Source organism: Balaenoptera acutorostrata, chromosome 12 (genome assembly GCF_949987535.1).
Source record: "Balaenoptera acutorostrata chromosome 12, mBalAcu1.1, whole genome shotgun sequence".
Lineage (NCBI taxonomy): Eukaryota > Metazoa > Chordata > Mammalia > Artiodactyla > Balaenopteridae > Balaenoptera > Balaenoptera acutorostrata.
In genome coordinates this window covers 32694793-32718419 of record NC_080075.1, presented here as the reverse complement: position 1 = coordinate 32718419, position 23627 = coordinate 32694793, and the positions used below count along the sequence as shown (strand labels likewise).

The following is a 23627-nucleotide window of genomic DNA, read 5'->3' as shown; positions in this document are numbered from 1 at the left end:
CTCACATGCTGCCTTCTTAGTGATGCCTTTCTTGACCATCCTATTTAAATTATAGCTTCTGTCACCTCCTGGTTCCCTATGTCCTGATCCCTATGCTTATTTTTATCCATAGCACTTAACACCATCTGACATACTACATACTTACTTGTTTATTGTCTGTCACCCCAATCAAGGCTGTAGGTGTCATGAGGGCAGGAGTTAGTGTTGCTGTCTCGTTTGCCACTGACCCTTTGGTACCCAGAAGGGTTCCTGGCATAGAGTAGGCCCTCGAGTAATATTTGTTGGATCAGTTAATGAATGAACAAATGGTACTGGCCCATAGGTAGACAAATAGATTGGTAGGATAGACTAGAGAGTCCATAAATCCATTTTTATATACAGGAATTTAATAATGTTTGATTGTTGTTTTTTAAGGGGAAGGAGCATTTCAGTGAAGGGGGAAAATGGTGGTTTACTTAATATCTGGAAACTTCATGATGGATCTAACACATTTGGAAGAAAACAAAGGTAGGTTGCTACTTCATGTCACAAGAAGAATACATCTTAAATTAATTGAACATCTAACTGTAAAAAATAAAGTTATAAAATTGTAAGCAAAAATATAGAAATTTTAGAAGAATTTTTATATAATTTCCAGGTGTATATGCTTCTGGGGGTGAGATGAGCCTTCTTAGACCAGAAACAAACAAAACAAAAACCCACACCATTTAGAAGTCATAAAGGAATAGATGACAAATTTGATTATGTATAAATTTTATAATGGCAAAAGACACTCAGAAACAAAATATCAATGTGGAGAAACCCATTGCAACATATTTGACAAAGGGTTATATTCCTTATATACAAGCACCATCTCCTGATAAAAAAAGAGACAATCAGCTCATTAGAAATAGCAGTAAAGAATATTAAAGGTTTTTTTTTACCCATCAGGGTCATTCACCCTTTCATCAAATATACACTGATTTTCTACTGTGTGCCAGGTATCGTTCTAGGTATTTGAGATAAAGCAGTGAAGAAAACAGACAAATATCCCTAACATCATAGAGCTCATGTTCTAGTGGAGGGAGATAGATAAGAAATAATAAGAGCTAAACTATATGGTATGTTAGAAGGTGATATGTGCTATAGAAATAAAGCCATGTAAGGGGGCAACATAAAGGAAATGAATTTAAGAAGTTAGTTTGCCAACTCTAGGGAAATGAATTAGAAAACCTAGATGAAATGGATGCTTTTCTGGGAGAATGTAAATTATAGGAATGATTGTGGAGGAAAGAGAAAAATTGTAATCAAATTATATATCATAAAATATCTAGAGAAAGTTGTTCAAGAGCAGCCGCTAGAGAAAGCACCAGAAGAGATATTTCAAAGGTGAATTCTACCAAACTTAGAAAGCAGACAGGTCCACTGATTTTTAAACTACGTCAGTTTAGAAAAAGAAGTGAGGTTGTGGAGAAATGGTCATTCTTTTACATATTTAGTGACAGTGGGAATTTGTATAGGCTTTTTGGAAAGTATTCTGTCAATATCTAGTAAAATTAAATATCTATCTATCTATCCATGTCCTTTAATCTAGCTGTCTCACTATTGGGATTCTTGCCTTTGGAAATAAAAATATTAGTTGGTAAGGCTGTTTGTATAAAACAATGTTTGTAAGTATCAAAAAGACTGAAAACAACTCTAATGTTCAGCAGGTTGAATAACTGATGATAGAGTCATACTGTGAATCTTATGCAACTATTAAAAAAAAGAGGATTTATATGGTTTACTTGGAGAAATGACAGTAATCAGGAAAGCAAATAGCAGGGCAATGTGTAAATCTTTGGAAAAAAAAGAATGAAGAACATTTCCCATTATATGCAATTAACACGTTTGGGTATGTTTGTATGAATATAAAGAAATATATGGAAGGAAATAATCACACTTTTAACATTGGTTATTTGGAGTTTTGGGAGAGCTTCTTGGCTTTTTCTTTGTTGTTTTTGGCTTGTTGCCTCTATCAGGACTTTAAGTTTGAAAAGAAAATCCAGTAAGATATATTTTATAAAAGACTTTTCTTTCAGCCTTTTCTATGCTTAATGTGAATAAAAGAAATGCATCTACTTGGGTTCTAGCAGTTGCTCGTAGGTGATGTGAATTGCATGGTATCCAAGGGACAGGACTTGTGTATTCTACCAGATTTTGCCCAATGATTGAATTTTTTTGTTGGTGTAGTAGAGGTACTTTGAGAAGTTACTCAAATTCTCTCAACCCAAGGTTTTAATCGGTAAAATAAAGGTAAAAAATATCTACCACATTAGGTAGGTATTTTTATTATGAAACGACTCAAAGGATTTTCCAGGTGTTAAGTTTTAGCTCAGTTAGCTTTAATTGAATTCAAATTTCCTGACGTTTTCAGTGGCTATGATATGCCTCGCATCATTGCAAATTTATATCTATTGATTTGATATTGAAATATTAAGTATTTCTATATCTATGTTTAGAGGATAAAGGCAAGCGAAATCTTAACCATACAAAGCATTACGATATCCAATGCCAGATGAATACTATGTATTTTAATGTATTATTGAAGGCAAAAATGATCAGGGAAGACTTCATGGAGCTGAGACAATGCAGGTCTTACATATGCGCATGATTTGAACAGGACAATACAGGACAGGCACAGAACAGGCAGAGGCTCTGATACCGGTGCCTGAGTTTTGCCGGGGAGGCCTGCAACGCCACACGAGAGAGCGCCCCCTTCCGGAACCGAGTTCCTCGTGCCCCTTTCTCGTGCCTCCGGGCGAGCGCGGTGCCGGCGGTACGCAGGCGCCGCGAGCAGCTGAGGGCTCGCAAAGGCTCGACAGGAGCGCATGCGTGCGGCTCTTTGGAGGCGGTAGCTTCTTCGGCGTCGAGACTGGAGGCTGAGTCTAAACTGTGTGGGGCGCAAATGGGATCCGGCTGTTAGTCGGGTAGGCATAGGTAGGACGGCTGCCTTGTGGGGAGCAGGGGGCTGGAAGGCGGGAGCCCGTAGCGTGGAGGTCCTGAGCCTTTGCTTTGCAATCCGGGCCGACTATTGTATCTGTGTCGCAGCGGCTGCGCACAAAATGGCGGCGGGCTGACGGCGGGGGCGGGAGGAGGTTGGGGGACCCCCGGGATGGGAAGGGAGCTCGGCTGCCTCGCCACCGCGTCGTTTCACCGCACTGCCCCCGGAGGGCCGGGTCGGGGCCCGTGCTAGGACCCTACTTCAGGAAGAGCCGCCTGACGCCGTTTGCACTGGGTGGAGGAAGGAAAACAGCCCTTTGGCAAGGCCGTGGCGGCCCCTTCCCCATCCGCGCAGGGCCTGCCGAGAGCGCACCAGGCCTGACAGCCGGAGGAAGCGGTGGTGAGGGAGCATCGCGGAGGGAGTAACCATTCCCGTCGGGCCTGGAAGAGAGGCGGTGGAGCTCGAGCTGAGCCCTTTGGCGAGCGATATTGTGCAAGAAGCGTGGAGAGAAGAGCGTATTTGTGTTTGGGGCTGGGGAAGGGGGAGTTGGGGTTAAGAGGGAATCTACGATCCAGCGGCTTTTGCTGGTCGGGGTTTCCTCTGCCTGCCTTGTGCGGGCCTGAAAGCAAAGAGAGTGTCACCTCTGTGCGGGATACCGAGGGCTCGTGAACTGCTCTGATACTTATTTGCAAATTACTCAGAGGAATCCAGAATGCGGATCGTTAGTGATTTAGTTTTGCGTGATTCCTAGCTTGGGCCCCGTTCTGTTCAAGGTGGGGGGAGAATGTGTACCACACACAAGAATCCTGGAGGACATCTGAAACAGATCTTTTGTTGTTTGGGATAACTGTGAATAAGGGAGACATATTATTACAAGATCTTTAGTTGAAGTAGACAACGAAGGCTGCCTCAAGCTATTTTTCTCTTAATTTAAAAATTTGCTCTGAGGCAAAATTTGGGGGGAAAGTAATATTTTAATCTGGAGGAGTTCTGAAGAAAAATTTGTTAGCAGGATCCGGCGACTTATGTTGATTCAAATTCTTTTTCTAACCAGCTTTGGAATTGTGCACAAAATTTTTTTTTCTTTATTTGTTGTAAAGGCTTAACTCATTTTTCAAGGATGTTTGCTGGGTCAGATTTGCAATTAAAATTGATAACCTGAAAAACAATTTACAAAAAAAGTGAGTTCAATGAAGTTTATACAGAAAAATGAACGCATAATTTACATTATTTCAACATAGCTTTAAATATTGTTGATGATTAGGTATTCTAGACTTAGTGGGCTTATGTTGCATTCTTTTTCCTTTTGACAGCATTTCATATACACTTTATATTCTCATACTCGGTGATATACACTTAAATAATCATGAGAAATTATCATGTTAATACACAGAAATAATGCTGGGCCTTCTTGATTGTGTTGGAACCAAGTGAGGGTAAAGATAAAACAGTTGGAAGAAACCACAGAATCTCGTTCGTTTTTATTAACTAGTTTTCATGTCACACGTATCTATCACCTTGAGTAGTGGTTGTATTTTAGTTTTGTAATCTCTTGTATTTTGTTATGGAGGGTGTATACAGCATATACTCAGGTTTAAAAAAATACTTCTTACAATCAGTGATCACTTTGTACTTCATGGCTGTCTTAAAAATTTTCTCTTGGGTGCTCTTAGGAAGGTGATCTCTGGAATTTTTTTTATGTAGTGAAAGAAAATGAGAGACAAACAGTTTAGTGGAAAGAGAATATAGGCTTTGGAATCAGAAGATCTGGCTTCGAATCCCTGTTTTCCTCTTACTGTATGAGTGAGATTTGGGGTAAGTTATTTTAGTCTTTCTGAACTTTTGTTTCTGTATCTGTAAAATGGTGATAATACTACTTCCTGCTTGGGATTATTGTGAGGATTAAGTTAGAAAAGGTATAAAAAGCCCCTATCCTTTGGCAGGTAGTAGGTACTTAATAAATGTTAGCTGTTACTATTGTTGCAAGTTTTTAAGTGCTTAGGCAGCATCTTTTAATAGAAAATTGCAACCTGTGGATACTACCTCTTAATTAAAAAGAAGAGGCTTAAAGGAATTTAGGTTAAATTGATAGAATTTTGGAGCTGAAAGATCATATAATCTTTCATTAAAATATTTTGTTCATCTGTTGATATAAACTTATCAAAATATATTGTATCCATTTATTTATATGATTGTTACGTTCATCTTTGTATCTGTCCCAGTGCCTGGTATGTATTAGATGCTCACATGTTGAGTGAACGAACTCAGGTGGTGGTTGCCACAGTCTGGATAAGAACACAGGCCCTTGGGAGTCCAAATCGTGCTCTTTCTACTGTGACTTAATGTATACTGGTCAAGGTTTGGAAAATATCTGTCCAAGTAATTAATAAAGAGCTTTATATACTGAGAAACAGGGCTTCCAGTATGGGTACCCAGTAATATATTTTGGGCTGTTGTGCAAAGAAACAAGCTACTGAATGTTGAAATGTGGTGGTTTAGAGATCCTCCAAACTGAAAGTAATTATACTTGTGGCTAAAGCCAATAAGCCCTCTTTGTATCCAACTTTACTTACTCTTTCATTGCTTCAGCTTTATTTACTGTAGTCTGAAATTTGTGATTGAAATGAAAATGGAAAGAAGATAGGTATATGGAAAATAAGAGAATAATGGAAAGGAAGAAATAATGGTAGGGAAAAGGTGAGGTACAGAAATAAAACACAGCTCTTATGATCAGTGAGGATCAAGAGCAACGGGCTTTGTATTGAAAAGAAATGTTCAGGGAGTATAGGAGAAGGGGTTTTAAGGTGCATATATTTTGATGTTTTCTTAGTGCTTACCTTTGGGTGTGTACATTTTGGATTATTTTTCTACTCTTTTGAGCCCCTTAAATAACAAAGTATATTTATTGTTACAGTCATTCTTAAGTTTTCATACTTTTTTCTTGCCTTATTTCCACAGTCTTCATTTTATTAATCTTGCAACTGATTTCCCTGTTGTCCTTGCTAATGAGTGAATGTTGCCAACTTTCTATTCTTTTGAATTTCTTCACTTAAAAAAAATTTTTTTTTTATTAGGGAAAATTTTAAAGATACACAAAAGCAGAGGGTATTTTATAATGATTCACCTATCACCCAGCTTCAACAATTATAAGCTAATGGTCAATCTTGTCTCTACCCTCCATCCTGTTATTTTTAAGCAAATCCCATAACATATCATTCATCAATTTATAGTTTAGAATTTTTCTCCAAAATATTTAGGAAAAAACATGCATATCACACCTAAAGTAATAATAGTTCCTTAATATCAGCGATTCGGTCAGTATTCAAATCTCCCTAATTGTTTCTTATACACCACACACGTGTCTGTGTATACATGTATTAATTTAATTCCTATTTCTACTACCATTTTGAAATTTTCAGAAATTACCCACGTCTTAATAAAAGGAACAAACAACTACCTGCTTCTTAGGTAAAGCATTTTGTTTACTAACATTTTTTGAGCATCTGTTGCATGTCAGAGGGTATAATTTTAATCATTCTTCACATCAACATTCTGTGCTGTTATACTGAGTCTTGGGTTAATCAGCTTGCTGAGGCTCGCATTTTTAGCAAGCAACAGGATCAGAATTAAAGCACTGAGTCCAGGGTCTAAGTTCTTAAAAAACACTATGCTATGTTAGTGTTAAATTTTACTTATGGGAGTTACCCAATTTTGCATGAAGTCACTTGCTGGCACCCCTTGTAGCGGGTGGATATCTTCAGATCAGTGGAAATTTCCCCAAAGATGAGATTATTATGGATTGCATAATGGGCTGACTAACAGTCAATAGTTAGGGAGTGAACATGTTACAGAAGAATAGCCAAATCCGAAAATGTGCTTAGGACTGATGCTCTTTATCGTTGCCAGCTTTTTGTCTGTTGCCATACTTGCTTATAGTCCTTTTTTGACCTAGTACTAAGGTGTTAGATAGCCTGGTATTGGGTCATTTACTATTTGAATGAATTAAAGTGCTGGCTGACAGGGGAGTTCCCTATTTCCCTTCCCTTTATCGTTTTGCGTGCTTGCATGCACACACACGCACCCTTATTTTTTTCCTGAACTATCTTGAGAGTAAGTTGCATGTATTGTGCTCCTTTACCCTTTACTAGTTTATTAATTAGTGTAATAGTTTATTTCCTAAGAATAGGATGTTTTCTTTTGTAGTCATAGTGCCGTTATCAATCTCAGTAAATTTAACATTGATAACATTTTTTACCATATTCTGATTTTGTCAGTTGACCCAATAATGTTTCTTATAGCAGTTTTTTCCCCCCTCCAGTACAGGATCGGTCTAGGATTAGGTAATTGCATTTAGTTGTCATGTTTCTTTAGTCTTCCTTGCTTTGGAATATTTCTATAGTCTTTTAATCTTTTTGTGAAATTGCCATTTTCGAAGAATACTATTTGCTTTCTTTTTTTTTTTAATAGAACATTTTTCATTTTGGATTTTTTTGATGTGTCCTCTTGAATAGATTCAGATTATGCATCCCTGGAGAGAAAAATCAAATTGCTTTGTTCCCCCATGGTATCAGATCTGGAGGTGTAGGAAGTCCATCTGCCCCTCATGGATAATATGTTGTTTGATCACATGTTTGGTCAAAATTTGAGGTTTTTTCTCCCTTGAACTACTTGATCTGTGGAGAGATATTTTAAGACCATGCAAATGTCCTATTCCTCGTCAAAATTTCACTCAGGATTTAACATGCATGGATGATTCTTGCCTGAACCAATCTTTACATTACTGTGATGGTTATAAAATAATTTTCCAACTTAGCATTTCCTCTACATTTACAGTGATTGATTGGTGTGGCGTTATGGACTCCTGGTTTTCTCAGTGGTTACTGTCCAGTTCTTTCTTGCTTTATCTTATTCCATATATATATCTTGTTTTCCACAGTGAGAACCCTGGTTCCCAGCACTATCAAAACATTTACTTATATGTTCAATCCCATGATATATCTAAAGTAATTTAAGAATAGCTTCATCCATACCACTGCAAAAAAAAAAAAGCAAAAAAAACCCAAACTACTAAAAAGGGTAAGAATTTGTTTGTAGTTCTCAGTTTTCTCCCAGCTCCACCAAAACTGAGGGTGTTATAGATCAAATAGTGGGTTCATAAATTACTTGTTTTTAGTTTAGTTTTCTTTTTCACCTTCAGTGAGTTACGGTATTCATTTGAAAAATGAATTAGTTTGCTTTCAGTTTTAGCTTTTTTCCTTCTTCCCATCCTTGATTTAATTTTTTTTTAAATTTAGTTTGTTAACATGCTTCTGAAAGTCAAAATTATATAGTAAGACATACTCCATGAAATATGGTTCCCATTTATTTCCTTTGAGTCCTGTTTTCTGTGTTATCCTACCTATATTTCTTTTTGTAACCATAAGCAGATGCATGTGTTTTCTCATTTCCATTTTTTATATAAAGTAACATTATATATGTTCTTTTGTACTTTGTAAAGACTTTAAGGCATTTGGCATTTTAAGGCATTTGGTCGGATAATTTTGGTATGCTTAATTGAAGATTTTGGAAACCCATTTTAGGCAGATGGGAACATTTTCTGGCTCATGCACTTCATGAAAGAAGTGAACAACCAAATGGCAGGAAGGGTAGGGATGCAGTTTGACTTCAAGAACAATTGGAACTGGGTAGTGAATGTCTTCAGTACTATATTTACCTCTTGGTCCTGCTTACCTATTATACTGGCTTTCCTTTTTTCAGTATTCGTGCTTTCTCACTAAGGCAGTGAGTATGCTGTCAACAGCATTTTGACAACAGAATTTTATCAGTGTTCACCATTTTTCTCATTTCTAGTTTAAAAAAAAAATCCCAGAAAAGATTTCTTTATTCCAAGTTGGATCTAGTAGTTTTTCTTGGACTAATGTGTTGTATTTGTTGAGGGTAGCAAAGTAATAAGCAGGACCACCAATGAACATCTCAGGGGGGCATCATTTACTGTGGGAATACAGTGTTGTCTGTAGAGACCCATTTATGTATGCAGTATACATATTCCTGAAAAAGAAAAAAGCATCTGATTATACTCACATACCCTGTTTATCAAAAAAGTTGTTTTCCTGGAAATAATAGCTTTTAAATCATTGCTATATAAGGTTGTTAATGGTGATCTGTTCCTGGTATTGTGCATTATTAGCAAGTTGATCTTCCATTTTCTTTCAGATCTGAAATCATGATGGTTACCAATCCTTCCAGGTAGCAGTGAAGTTTGATGATGCCCTTCATGATAAAAACAATGTTTCTAGTTTTCTGCTTATTTTTTTCTTTCTGTTTCTTTGACAGTTTCATTGAGGTGTACCACGTTTTGGCATTTTTAACAGTTTCATTGAGGTGTACCACGTTTTGGCATTTTTAACATCCAGCATGGTACTCGTGGCACCTTCAGAATTATGACTTGTGTACCTTTTGTGAGACATGAGAGGATAAAACTAAAGGCAGAAAAGAGTTGGCTGAGTGGATCTACCTATATACTAGAGGAGATTAGAAGATTGAGTACCAGTCAAACTGAGAAAAGCACGGAATGACGTGTACTCTTGTATTAACTGGCCAGTGTAATACTTGCATTCTTAGGTGTGAAAGTAGATATTATATATTTTGAAACAAACATTTGCTCTAACACAGGGTATCAAATGAAGTATGTGGGTATATACCTAGAAAATAATGTTAATTGTAGTTTTCCCTTCGTGGTAAGATTATAGAAAACTTTTAATTCTTTTCTGCTTGTCAAGAGGAGGATTTTTCTTTCTTTTGGGGGAGGGTGTTAATGAACATGTATTGCCTTTTTTAATAATTAGAAAAAACAAAGCTACAAAATTTAAATTTTATATATCTAGAATACAGCATGGAAAGAACACCAAGAGGAGTCACAGGTTCTGTTTGTGACCTTGCCACTTAGTTCTAAGGCTTTACTTAACCTGTAAACTTGGATTCACTTGCTTACTGGGTTGTTGCAAGGCTCAGATGAGATAACGGATATCAGATTGCTTTTTTATTTATTTATTTATTTATTTATTTATTTATTTATTTATTTATTTATTTATTTATCTATTTTTGGCTGTGTTGGGTCTTCGGTTCGTGCGAGGGCTTTCTCCAGTTGCGGCAAGCGGGGGCCACTCTTCATCGCGGTGCGGGGACCGCTCTTCATCGCGGTGCGCGGGCCTTTCTCTATCGCGGCCCCTCCCGTCGCGGGGCACAGGCTCCAGACGCGCAGGCTCAGCAATTGTGGCTCACGGGCCCAGCTGCTCCGTGGCATGTGGGATCTTCCCAGACCAGGGCTCGAACCCGTGTCCCCTGCATTAGCAGGCAGATTCTCAACCACTGCGCCACCAGGGAAGCCCCAGATTGCTTTTTAAACCGTGAAGTGCTATAAAGTTCAAGTATGGGGTTTGATAAGTCTTTTCATTATGAATCTAATGGAGCCATTATGATCTGGCTGACTAATTTTTGATGATGCTTTTATATTTTTAGATTTCAGATTTCTTTATGAATATCTGTAAAGAAAATTAAGGATTCCCTTCCATCTGAAAGACTATCAAAATAGCAGGTAGTGGACATCTCAGAAATATCTCATGGGATATCATGGCGATTTTTAAAAAAATCTGTTAAGCCATTTCTTCATGTCTGCCTCAAGAACTCAGTTTCTACTAGATGCTTCTAAAAGAATTTTTATGGTTGACATTTTATTGAATATTTCATTTCTTTTCAGAGTGGCATATTTTCGTTCTTGATAGGACATAGAAGAGTTTTTAACTGCTACTTGTCAAAATAATAATCCTTCAGGAGTTCAGAATGTTTTGTGACCATTAAATATCCTGTTTTTGAAAACCATTAAATATAGGAAAATAAAATGTTGATTGAAAATAGCAAATAGCATAGTTCATACAATAAAGTTTGGTGTACCCTCTTCCCCTTCCCATCCATGTATGTATGCACATACACAAAACTAGAAGAAATTACATCAAAATATTAGTTCAGTGTTGGTAATGGTTTTACTGGTAAGCGTTTCATTTACTACTATTTATTGTTTTCTTTAACAATCATCTGTTATATCATCAGGAATAAAAATTTATTTTAAAGGGTAAGTGTTATTTAATTGCAGTTGTGTTCAGAGGAGTTAATAATTAAGAACTCAGATCCCAACTCAGATTTTTCCAAGTTAGTTTAATGATTTGATGTGTTGGCTCTCTGTAAATTTCATTAGGTGAATGAACCTCTTTATGGCCAGAACTCCCAGAGTTAAGTGAAGAAGGCTTTATAATTGTTGTCTTTATTTGTTCAGTTGTTTTCCAGGTGTTAATGCCAAATTTACCCTTGTCTTCCTGGTTCTTGTTGTTTTTTTTTTTTTTTTAAAGGAAGCAAGTTTTTTGTTTTTTTTAAAATTTATTTATTTTTTATTTATTTTTATGGCTGTGTTGGGTCTTCATTTCTGTGTGAGGGCTTTCTCTAGTTGTGGCAAGCGGGGGCCACTCTTCATCGTGGTGCGCGGGCCTCTCACTATCGAGGCCTCTCTTATTGCGGAGCACAGGCTCCAGATGCGCAGGCTCAGTAATTGTGGCTCATGGGCCTAGTTGCTCCGTGGCATGTGGGATCTTCTCGGATCAGGGCTCGAACCCGTGTCCCCTGCATTAGCAGGCAGATTCTCAACCACTGCGCCACCAGGGAAGCTCTCTTGTTTCTTATCACATTGTTTTCAGGTTTTATCAGTTTCATTCTCAAAAGACTGAGGGTTTATTTTCTTTGGTGTGGCATAACCTAATTCTTAATCAGCGGTTTCATATCAAGAGTCCTTTGCTTCTTTTGCTTAATTTTACTTTTTTCATCTCACAAATAGTTTAACTTTTTTCCACACAGAGAAAGAGTGAAATATGAAACTGTTTAATAACTAATAAGTCAGCTGAGTCAGGTGGGAAGGAATGATGTAGGGGAAAATGAACTAAAATGAGATTTTAGATTTAATCTGCGTGTTATTTATACATTGCCTGTTAATCATAGCAAATTAGCTGATTTTGGCTTTTGTTAGACTTTGGTGTGATAATACTAAATTCGATTGAGAAGTATGAAGCTACGTTGGTTTTATACTCTCCCACCCTCTTTTTTTGTTTTGTTAAAAATGTCATACTTAATATTTAGCACTTTAATTTTTTATTTTGGTAATGTTCAAACACGTAAAAAAGTAGAGAGGAAAGGTGATAAATCCTTTTGGACCCGTCACTCAGCTTCCACAACAAATATTTTTGCCAGTTGTGCTTCATCTAACTTCTCACTCGCCAAACCCCACCCCTCACTCCCGCCGACATGCACTCTTTGTTTTCTAGATTATTTTAATGAAAATCCCAAATTCATCATTTCACTTGCTAGATACTTGAGTCAACATTTGATTCTTTAAATGCCAGTGCATCATCGAATCTATGTGGATAACTGTAGATTTTCAGTTTATAACAGCCAAGGAAAAAGTGTTAACGTTAGACTGGAGCGTACTATTGTGTAGCTGGGAAGCTTGCCTTTTTCTGATCATTTTGCATTTTGAGTTTTTTTTTTTTTAAGATATTGACATTATCGGGAATTAATTGCTTCAAAACACTTTTATAAAGCACAGCTGGCTTTTTGGATTGCTTTTACTTTTGGGCTTCCAGAGCACCTATTGTGTTGTAGTTCTTCCAGGATAGGTTTTGTGTTCAAGAGATTTAACTCTATTCTTCTGAATCTGTTAAGATAGAAAGAGGTTGTATGTGAATAGAGATAGAAATTATTTTTATGATTTCTGCTTTTACTCATCTCTTACCCTTTTTGCCCCCCTAAATTTAGCTACCCTCTGCTTTGCAGAGGCAGAGATTAAAAGGTATTGATGCTTAGGAGTGAGATTTGTCTGCCTGAAAGACCCCTGCTCAGTGGAGTGAGGGGAGGGAGAGTGAAACTAACATTTATTGGGCAGCTCCTTTGTTAGACACTGTACATGTTTGTATTTCATCTTAGTCCTTAACAGTAATCCATAGAGGAAGATACTTTCCTTTTTTACAGATGAGGAAACTGATGCTCTGGAGATTAAGTAGCTTGCCCAAAATCTTAATAGTAAATGGTGAATCTGGTAGAATTCAAACCCTTCTCATCTGACATGTAGAGATAATTACTAGCTTAGAAATGAATTTGAACATTGCATGTATTACTGCGTTTATTAGATTAATAGCTTAATGTGTGCCATAGGAGATGATCAGAGAGATTCTTGTGGGGTGGGACTTGGAAACAATCTTGAAGATTGAGTTTGATTCAGAGAGCTAGGAGTATTCTAGGTAGTGAGGTATGAATAAAGTATGGAATGTGTTGAAAGTGGTCAGGAGATTGCAAATAGACCAATTTGGCTGTAGTAAAAATTTTTCATTAAGTATTATTGGCTAGGAAAGTGTGAAAGGTAGATTGGGATTAGGTTATATACTAAATGCCAGGTTGACAAGTTTGGACACTATCTTACGAGAAGCAGTAAAGTGGTGAAGATTTTTATGTAGAGGGGTGATAATAAAAGAAGTGTTTCAGGGATATTAATCAGTAACGACAGAATGAATTGAGATGGAGGCCAGCTGTGGTATAGAGTGATGAGAGCTTGCAGTAGGGTGGTGGTGGTGGTGAAAGGAGAAAGGAAAGTATAAGAGACATCGACAGGAATACGTAGAATTTTATGATTAGTTAGAAATGGAGAATAAAATGTTTTTGAGCCTCATTGACTAAAGGAATTGGTGTAGAGAACAGAGGGTTGAAAATGGATAGTTTTGGGAGAAAGTTCCAAAGTCAGTAAAAACAGTAGCTAAAAGTTGGCATAAAGGAGAGAGGTTCTTGGCAATTTTTTTTTTTGTCTTCATAGATAATTTTATTAAATAGTCCTGGGGTTAATGAAGAATCACATATCTTAACTGAAACTATATTTTGTCTTGGTCCAGAATTTTATAGCTTTGTCAGAAACATGCAGTTAATAAGTTTAATTAGTTTTAAAATTTTAAATCATCCTAGCAAGCTGTTTCATCTTATTACAGTGTTTTATTCAGAAGCCTTAACCTAGGCTATTCTACATTTTAAAAAATTTGATAAACACATGTTTAGTAAGACCTTGTTATCTGAACTCTTACCCCAGTTCCCTCAAAACTCTAGAAGATACTCATCCTATAAAACTCAACTCAAACACTCATGACCTCTTCCAGAAATAAATCCTTTTATGATGCTTTTTAGCATTGTTGTAATAATGAAAAACTCTATTTTGTTTTTCTTGTTAGATTGCTTGCACTTTGGCAGGAATCATGTTTTATTTGGCTTGAAAACTCCATAATGACTGTCATATTAGACAAAAAATGTTTAATAAATTGAATGATTCTGAACTCATTCCTTTCCACTAAAATCAAAAAGAAGGGGGAAAAAGATCTATGATGATAAAGAAACAACTTCTGAGAACTTACCACAGCAACTGAATGTATATTCTCACCCCATCCCCCAGTGGCATGCAGGATTTGGACACTTCTAAGAAGTTTTAAAAGGAGTTGTAATTACCGCTCAGCACCTAGGACAGCACCCAGTGCAACGCAGTGTACATGAACTCTGGCTTGAGGTTTGGGGTTTGTGTTCTGGATTCGGGAAAGAAAAGAAGAGAAAGTTTTGGGGAAAATTTAAAATCCTCGTAAACACTCTAAAAGTGTATGAAATGCAGAATGGTTTCATGGCTTTGTTTCAAAATGTTTTACACTGGCTGTAGAACCCACTTCATGAAGTAGTTTGAGTTAAAATGATCTAATATTTGTGTTTTAACTTTCAGCTTTGTGTTATTCTTGGAAAATTTCGCACCACTTGTGAATTCCTTGAACCTGGGCATTGCAAACCCACTTCTGTTGGGCCCATCTCCTTTGCACTTTGCTCAGATTAAGACTCAGTTGGCGCTTCAGCAGCTGAATGCCGTTGCCTCACATAGTTCAACACCACCTTATACTTTATTAAATCAGGCTTTCTTGAAAATAGCCATGTCGAGACCCAGGTTTAATCCTCGAGGAAACTTTCCACTTCAGAGGCCACGAGCACCTAACCCTTCTGGGATGAGGCCTCCAGGACCATTTATGAGGCCTGGATCTATGGGTCTTCCAAGATTTTACCCAGCAGGGAGAGCCCGTGGGATACCACACAGATTTGCTGGCCATGAATCTTATCAGAACATGGGACCACAGAGAATGAATGTTCAGGTAACTCAACACCGAACTGATCCAAGATTGACCAAAGAAAAATTGGATTTTCATGAAGCACAACAAAAGAAGGCGAAGCCTCATGGTAGCCGGTGGGATGATGAGCCTCATATGTCTGCATCAGTGGGAGTGAAACAGAGTTCTGTAACGCAGGTTACAGAGCAGAGTCCTAAAGTACAGAGCCGCTATACAAAAGAGAGTGCCTCAAGTATTTTAGCAAGTTTTGGATTATCTAATGAAGACTTAGAAGAACTCAGTCGCTATCCTGATGAACAACTAACTCCTGAAAATATGCCATTAATTTTGAGGGATATAAGAATGCGAAAAGTGGGGCGCCGATTACCTAATTTACCTTCTCAGAGCAGAAATAAAGAAACACTTGGTAGTGAGGCAGTTTCGAGTAATGTGATTGATTATGGGCATGCAAGCAAGTATGGCTACACAGAAGATCCACTTGAAGTACGTATTTACGATCCTGAAATTCCAACTGATGAGGTCAAGAATGAATTTCGGTCACAGCCGAGCATTTCTGCATCTGTTGCTGCTCCAAATGTGATATGTAATTCTATGTTTCCTGTTGAAGATGTGTTTCGACAGATGGACTTCCCCAGTGAGTCCTCCAATAATCAGTCCTTTTTCCCAGTTGAGAGTGGAAGCAAGATGTCAGGCTTACACATTTCAGGAGGACAGTCAGTCCTTGAACCTGTAAAATCTGTCAGCCAATCCATTAGCCAGCCAGTTAACCAGACAATGAGTCAGTCTCTGATTCCTCCTCCTATGAACCAGCAACCGTTTTCATCGGAATTAATTTCAGCTGTAAGCCAGCAAGATCGGATCCCACGTGAACCTGTCATTAATTCATCTAATGTACATGGATCGGGAGGAAGTAAAAAGAATTACCAGTCAGAGGCTGACATCCCCATTCAGTCTCCCTTTGGGATTGTGAAAGCATCATGGCTACCAAAGTTTTCACATGCTGATGCCCAGAAGATGAAGAGACTTCCAACTCCTTCTATGATGAATGATTATTATGCAGCGTCTCCAAGAATATTTCCACATTTGTGTTCTCTGTGTAACGTAGAATGTAGTCATTTGAAGGTGAGTGTTTTTAAAGATCACTGTATCATGATACTCAGCGCCCAAGTTTCCTCTAAATTCTCATGTATGCTGGTGTTAACTAGTCATTAAGGAAAAGGCAGAAATTTTGATTGCAACATCAACACTTAGTTGTAATCTTAAGTAGCCTGGCCTAAGTACTGAATTGGGTGTTAGGCTTTGTGTATTCCTGTGACTGGGCACACCACATGGGTCTGTCCATTTATTTTGAACTTCTGAGACGTTATCCCAGAAAATGCAACATAAAATTGATATGACATAAACTGTACTTATAAGACAATGTCACATGAGTTACCTTTATCTAAATGAGAGAATCTGTTAGTATAAAAATAAAAACTTGGAATAAAACATTTGTACTGCACACTTTTAAGAGACAGTCTATTGTAGCCTTGCATGTATCTATCGGTCTTGGGCTAAAGAGAGTTAATGTTGATTTAAATATCTTCTGATTCTGTCTGAATTAGGATTTTTAGCGTTTCATGAGGAGGAGCTTCCTCAAATAACCTAATCCATAGCAAAGTTGAGTCAAGATGAATTATTCGGACCAGCTGTGGGCTCAGAGCATAGAGTGTAGAATGATAGAACTTTAGAGAGAAGAGTCTTTAAAAAACAAAGAAGCCTTAGGTGTCTTCATGGTTAGTATAGTTAGAATGAAGTGTTTTACAGAGGTGCTGAAGAGTAATGTAGACTATACTGTTTGATAGTAATCATTGGTGGATTTGAGTAGAAATTTCCAAGTATGTTTTATTTACTTACATATGTTTGGAAACCACTGTTTCTTCTATTTACTAATGTGATTTGAAGATGTATATTATTCAATACAAGTGGTCAGGAAGGAATGTACTTCCCATGGGAGAAAGCTTTGATTCAAGGCCATAGCATTGGTTGTATACTTTGAATAGGCTTAAAAGTCTTTCGGTGTTAATTCTCTTGTTTTTTCTCCTTCCAGTGCTGCCCTTTTATTGCCTTTCTATTTCCCACTCACCAGGTTTCAGCCAACAAGAATCTGATACCTAAAACTGATGCTTTTGTCATAAAGGTTAACGCCAGCAAAGGAAATCAGCATTCTATCTCATTTTAGCCATATTTGCTGAGTTCTAATAAAATAATAATTGCCTTGCCTTATCACAGGGGATAGCAAAGTCTTGAAAAATCTCAGAATAATTTATAGCACTTAGTTAAAATCTGTAAGTAGCCCTGGCCTAAGTACTGAATTGAGTGTTAGGCCCCCTGTATTCCATTTATTTTGAATTTCCAGTTAGTCATGATAAATCCAAGAAAAATATCTTAAATGTTTTAATTTTTAATCTGGTGAATAGAAAAGATATACATTTATTCAGTAACTATTTACTGATTACTAGTTTTTTACATGACTATATTAGGTGCTGGGATGGAAATAAAGAACTATATAAAGTTTACATGTTGTTCTTAAGCAGTTTTTACAGTCTCACTGAGGAGAAAAATTATACACCTAAAGAATTTTTTAAAAATTGGAGGGTAACAAATGGTTCATAATTGTTTGGTTATGCTGTAGGGGGAGAGATATTTAATATTTCTGTTTGATTGCAGACATATCAGTTCAGGCTAGCATTATCAATTTACTGACACTTATTGTGTATTTAGCAGTATGTAATTAGAAAGTATAATATACTTTCTGACATCAGAAGACTTCCGTACTCCAGTTAAATAAGACTGATTGAGTGACTACTGCACTAAGTCTGTCTGGATTAGAGTGGTCTGGGAGGGAAGACTTCATGGAGTAGGTTGAAGATGGGTCTTGAATGATGAGTAGGCTTAGATATACCCAGGGGAGGAGGGATGACATTTCAGATAGGAGCAACAACAGTAAGTTTGAGGGGCCTTGAAAAGCTAGCCTAAGGAGTTTAGACTTGAGGTGAGAGGCATTAGGAAGCTAATTAAGGTTCTTGACATGCGAAGTGACACATTAAAAATGTCTTTCAGGGAGATAAATCTGACTGACGTGTACAAGATGAATAGAAATGAGAAGAGAGAGGGTAGGGCACCTAATTCGAGACTTCCCTAGTTATTCAAGTATAAGTTGGTGAAAGTATGAATTACTATGATAAAAGTAAAAATTAGGAAAAGAAATCATTTAACGATTATTAGAATTCACAGAGATTGATTGCCATTTTAAATGAACAGATACCTTTTAATAGAACAACACAATGGACCTAACTAATGAATTCTGCACTACTGGATGACAAATGATAGGGATGTGTGAACATGGACTTAGGTAGTACAAACTACCTCTCTTGTTTCTGTGATATATCTTGCTGCCTTGTAAGTGTGCATGTATTTGACATTATAAATATGTAACCAATAAATATAAATTACCAACTGCAAATTTTTTCTTGCTAAGTAATATCTGACAATATGTTCCCCATCTCTGAGTCTTTAAAACTATAGCCTGAAAAAGACAACAAGAAAATGTGAAATTATTTTTTTTCTAAACTGGGTTTCAGACAGAGGAGGAGCCGACCTTAGTCTAGAAGTTATGTCTTTTTGACTGTCACAGTTGGTTTAGAAGCCATGTCTTTTTGACTGAAATAATTCAGTTTGAGAAAATACTGACAAAAGATTTTTGAAATAGTTGGTGGATAGAGAGTGAGCTCTGATATGGGTAGGTATTTTCACAGTTTGATTCTGGGCCCACTCAAGTCTACAGTCCTTGCAGCATCTCCTGCTTAGTAGATAATTATCACTTTTTCTCTGGAGAGGAGTACTGCTCTTGGACCCTTGTCTTACTGGAGAGTCTAGAAATTGGGGTGGTGTACATCTATTTACTGAGCTTAAAAGCGAGTAATGTCAGTGAGTAAAGTGGACCTATTAAAAGGGTGTGTGTGTGTGTGTGTGTGTGTGTAGAACTGGAGAGAGTATGCCCTAAGTAAGTTAGCTGTCAGCATCACCTGTTGGTTGCTATATCAAATACATGTCTAGTATTAATTACATCTTCATATTTTTTCAAGAAAAGCTGGAAATCTCTGGATTTTTAAATATCGGCAATTTATTCAAATAAAACACTTTATGGTCCAAATAAGTCATGCCCAACTTGATACCTGCCAGTGTGTCTGATGTAAGCAATATCCAGTTAATGTCAAAGACATGGGTTTAACAGTACTAAAGACTCTTAACTGCCAGTCTCTTCTAGCTTTCTAAATATTTGTATCACTGAGCAGGATATGCAGACATTTCTTTTTTGCAATCCACAATGAGTTACATGGCTTAATGAAATAATTTAGGGTTTGTCATAACCTGCTGCTGAGCATTGCAAATAGCATGCACTTATTTTCAGATAGTTCTCAACAAGGCAGATTCCAAAATTAGTGTCAACTGTTGTTTTTAACTCTGGATATTTCTAGTTCGTCTTTGGCAATGACAAACTAAAATGTTTTTGAAATGGAAATGAATAACATTTTCCTCAAGGAAAGCGTTAAAATATGGAACTGTTCAGTAAGTTTTCTGCCTTTCCAAATGTTGGAGAAACAATAAAACATTGAGTAATATACACATTGCTTTTAACTAACTGTTTCGTTTGGGGGACTGTATCTTTGAAAACTGTATTGCCTTTAAAAAAAAAATCAGATGTATCTTCCAGGAGCTTTTTATGGATATGGAATGTAATTTTAGGGCAGCTTTGTGACACATGAAGTTATGTATAAGAAAGCATTTTGTTCATTGTAAAGCTCTATATGTAAGGGATATTATGTCTTTGAAATGATGTTACTTTTCATTATATCCTGAAAATAAATTAGATTTGATCAGCAGCATTTTTTCATATTTTTACTAATCTTATCCTTTGCCAATACATAGTGAGTACCTTGTTTGGAATAGTATTGGCCTAAGAGGTAGGATTTTTTGTTGTTAATGTTGTTAGCTTGAATTTTAGAGTTGTAAGGCATTGAGACTATATTTTAGAGACTATATTTTAGACTATATTTTATAGAATGATACCATTCTATTTATAGAATTTTTGGTGTTCTCTGTAGTAGTGTTTTATATTTGAGATGAGTTATTTCTGATCCATGCTTTTATTTTCTCCAAGTTTACACGTATATTTGACTTCAAAACGAGTATCCATGGGTATGATTTTAAAAATGTTTTCTATACTAAAATGTTTTAAAATGGCATCAATGAGTTGGTATTAAGTGCTTTTGTTTGGAGGCCTTTTATTTTTGTTTGTGAAAATTTTTATTGTAGCCAAATGGTATTTATAACTAGATTTGGTTAATTTTTGATAAAACAAAGTATACTGTGTCATGTTAAAAAGCCTAATTTCATTAGTCAAATAAGGAATGTTCTAATTTGTGCACTCTTCTCCTTTTACAATAGGATTGGATTCAGCATCAAAATACATCTACTCATATTGAGAGCTGCCGACAGTTACGTCAACAGTAAGAACAATTTTTTCCTTTTTTATAAGTAGCAAATTTACAAAATAAATAATGTTTCAGGTATGACTGCTTAATACCTTTAGTGTGGTACTTTGGAGAAAAATATTTTTTTAGAAAGCTATTGTGTATTTGAAATATTAATATACAAATATATTTAATCTTTTCCCCAAAGGAGAGAATTAAATATGGTCCTTTCTTCTGACTCCTTCCTAATTTAATCCCAGTAGGTAACTTTAGTATCATTGGTTCATTCCTGCTGGCTTGCCTTCCCTTGGGATGGTTTATCTTTTTCAGAGCACATAGTCTACCCTTCTCCTACACTTCTTCCCCCTCATCCCCACCCCTTTCCCAAAGGATAAAAAACTAAAAACCACCCAAACCAAACACTAGTCGTTAATTTCAGGTCTAAACCTCTCCTGGTTTAGAACCTATATTCAGAAAAAACCTTGAGTAGGAGATGAATAAGCTAGATATGGTGCTTCCTCAACATTGGTTCTTCAATTCTTTGACCTTTTCCTTCTTTAAGACAGGGCACCTATGAAGGTGAAAAGTGTGATATTAACAGTATTCTCTAATATCACCTGGAGTTACATAAAATTAAATTGTGCTCCTTTTAACATCATTAAATATACTGATATAGTTGTGTGTCAAATTCCTGGTCACTATACTGATGATAATAACATGTTCTTGAGCAAATGGATTTGTGGCAGCTGTTTTGGTTTTTTGTTGTTGTTCTTTATGAAAATATCAACAAAATTTTTTGAGATTATTCAGGACTCTTCTAGTCATATGTGATAAACCTAACTCAGACTAGTTTTTTAAAGTAAGGAAATTTATTAGCTTATTTAACTGGGAAGCTTAAGGAGTGTTTCTAGTGTCAGGAACAGCTGAATAAGATGCTCAAACAAAAATCAGAGTGTCAGAAATATTTTCGTTTCTTGGCTGTTCTCTTCTGCTTTAGCCTCATGAGAAAGGCACACTTTTCTCCACAAAGCAAAGTGACCCCCTTAGTTCCAGACTTAAGTGATCTGTATAGCTAGCAATTCCAGGAGTTAAAAAATAAATAAAAACACTTCTTTCCTCATAAATTTTGTGGAAGTCCTTGGTTTGACTCTTTTGGTTCACTGTGGGTTAGTTGTCCATCTCTAAACCAGTTATAATGGTTGCAGGAATAGGGTACTGTACCTCAGTTGGTGTCAAGTGTTGAGTGTGATATAAGTCCTACCTTAATTGTATAGACTAATAATAGAGTTGCTTACCTGTATAGATGTGTGCACACAAACATTGGTTATCATGCGGAGATAATTTGTTACTTAAATTGGATAGGCCTTACTGCCACTGTAAGTGGAAAATCTCTCCTAAGCCACAAATTTTCCCATGGGATGTCTCATTTTTATGAAGGTAAGGGATTTAGGTGGGAGTTAGTTAGTTGCTGTAGGTAGGCATTAATGCTAGTAAGAGGATTCTAGCTACATGCACTGTCATTAATTTACTACATCAAATGGCATTTATGCCTATTTAAAGACTTTTGTGTAGATAAGCCTTTTTTTTTTTTTAATGCACACAGGATCCTGATTTTTTTTTTTATTTATTTTTATTTTTTATTTTTGGCTGCGTTGGGTCTTTGTTGTGTGTGGGCTTTCTCTAGTTGTGGCGAGTGGGGCTGCTTTTCGTGGAGGTGCGTGGGCTTCTCATTGTGCTGGCTTCTTTTGCTGCAGAGCACGGGCTCTATGCATGTGGGCTTCAGTAGTTGTGACACGAGGGCTCAGTAGTTGTGGCTCATGGGCTCTAGAGTGCAGGCTCAGTAGTTGTGGCCCATGGGCTCTAGAGCACAGGCTCAGTAGTTGTGGCACACGGGCTTAGTTGCTCCGCAGCATGTGGAATCTTCCCGGACCATGACTCGAACCCCTGTCTCCTGCATTAGCAGGCGGATTCTTAACCACTCTGCCACCAGGGAAGTCTCCAGGACGCTGATTTTAAAGCATGTGCTTTCCATGCCTGCTACTTCATTGCTTGTTTTACATTTTTATGTTTTTCAGGTTATGTGCTCTTGAATAGTTTCTTTATGGCTTTCTATTGCAAAAAAAATTTAACAAATATGTTAGATTTGATTAGGTGCTTTGGATTTTTCCATGGCAAAATATATGCTACTTCATTCTTTTTTTTAAGCTGCGTTGTGTTTCTAAACCTTAATCTGTTTAGTCATTCCTCTGCTGATGTATATTTAGGTTCTTATTCCTTTTCTTAAGGCTGATTATCTCTTCTCTCTCGTTGTCTTGGATCTTTCTGGATTATGACATACGAGTAGTTGGTTAACTTGAGAAAAGATAATAGTGCATTAAAGTTTTAGTATTAAAAATAAATAATAAGAGCTGTATGCTTATTGTGTGCTGGGCGTTCTTCTAAGTGCTTTACACAGTGTCTTTAATCTTCAGAGCAACCCTATGAGATATATGTATAATGATTATTTGTGATTTTACCAGTGGGGAAACTGAGAGGCAACTTCCCTACTACAACACAGCAAATAATTGGCACAACTAATCTGTCTAACTCATGGATCTTTGCTCCTTTTTTTCCTCTCAACATTTTATTTTGAAAAGTTTCTAAGCCACAAAAAAGTTGAAGGGATAATAAACATTCATATAGTCTTTGTCTTTATTAACCAATTATTAACATTTGACATATCTATTATATCTTTATATGTACATTTTTAATATTATAGTTTTTGAAAACTACTTGAAAATAAATTACAGACATTATGACACTTTACTCCTTAATTCAACATCTGTCTCTTAAGAATAAGGAAATTTTTCTACAATGGTTATGTGTTATAACCACAGTATAACACAGTGATTAACAAGGATTTCATAATGCCTT

At 36.6% G+C, this 23627-nt stretch overlaps 1 protein-coding gene across 10 annotated transcripts in view; it reads left to right on the top strand.

Moving 5' to 3' along the window:
• The first annotated feature begins 2836 nt into the window (after positions 1 to 2836).
• The window catches only part of ZNF638 (zinc finger protein 638), a 101433-nt gene continuing 80642 nt past the window's right edge, over positions 2837 to 23627 (top strand). For 5 of the 10 annotated variants that reach the window (XM_057557839.1, XM_057557840.1, XM_007175534.3 and 2 more), the window contains exons 1-3: positions 2837 to 2958; positions 14805 to 16320; positions 20689 to 20750. In XM_057557839.1, coding sequence (XP_057413822.1) covers positions 15007 to 16320; positions 20689 to 20750 — 1376 coding nt within the window. In that variant the 5' untranslated portion in view covers positions 2837 to 2958; positions 14805 to 15006. The remainder of the gene's footprint in view (positions 2959 to 14804; positions 16321 to 20688; positions 20751 to 23627) is intronic. The other 5 variants (XM_057557845.1, XM_057557842.1, XM_057557843.1 and 2 more) reach the window with 3 other exon arrangements.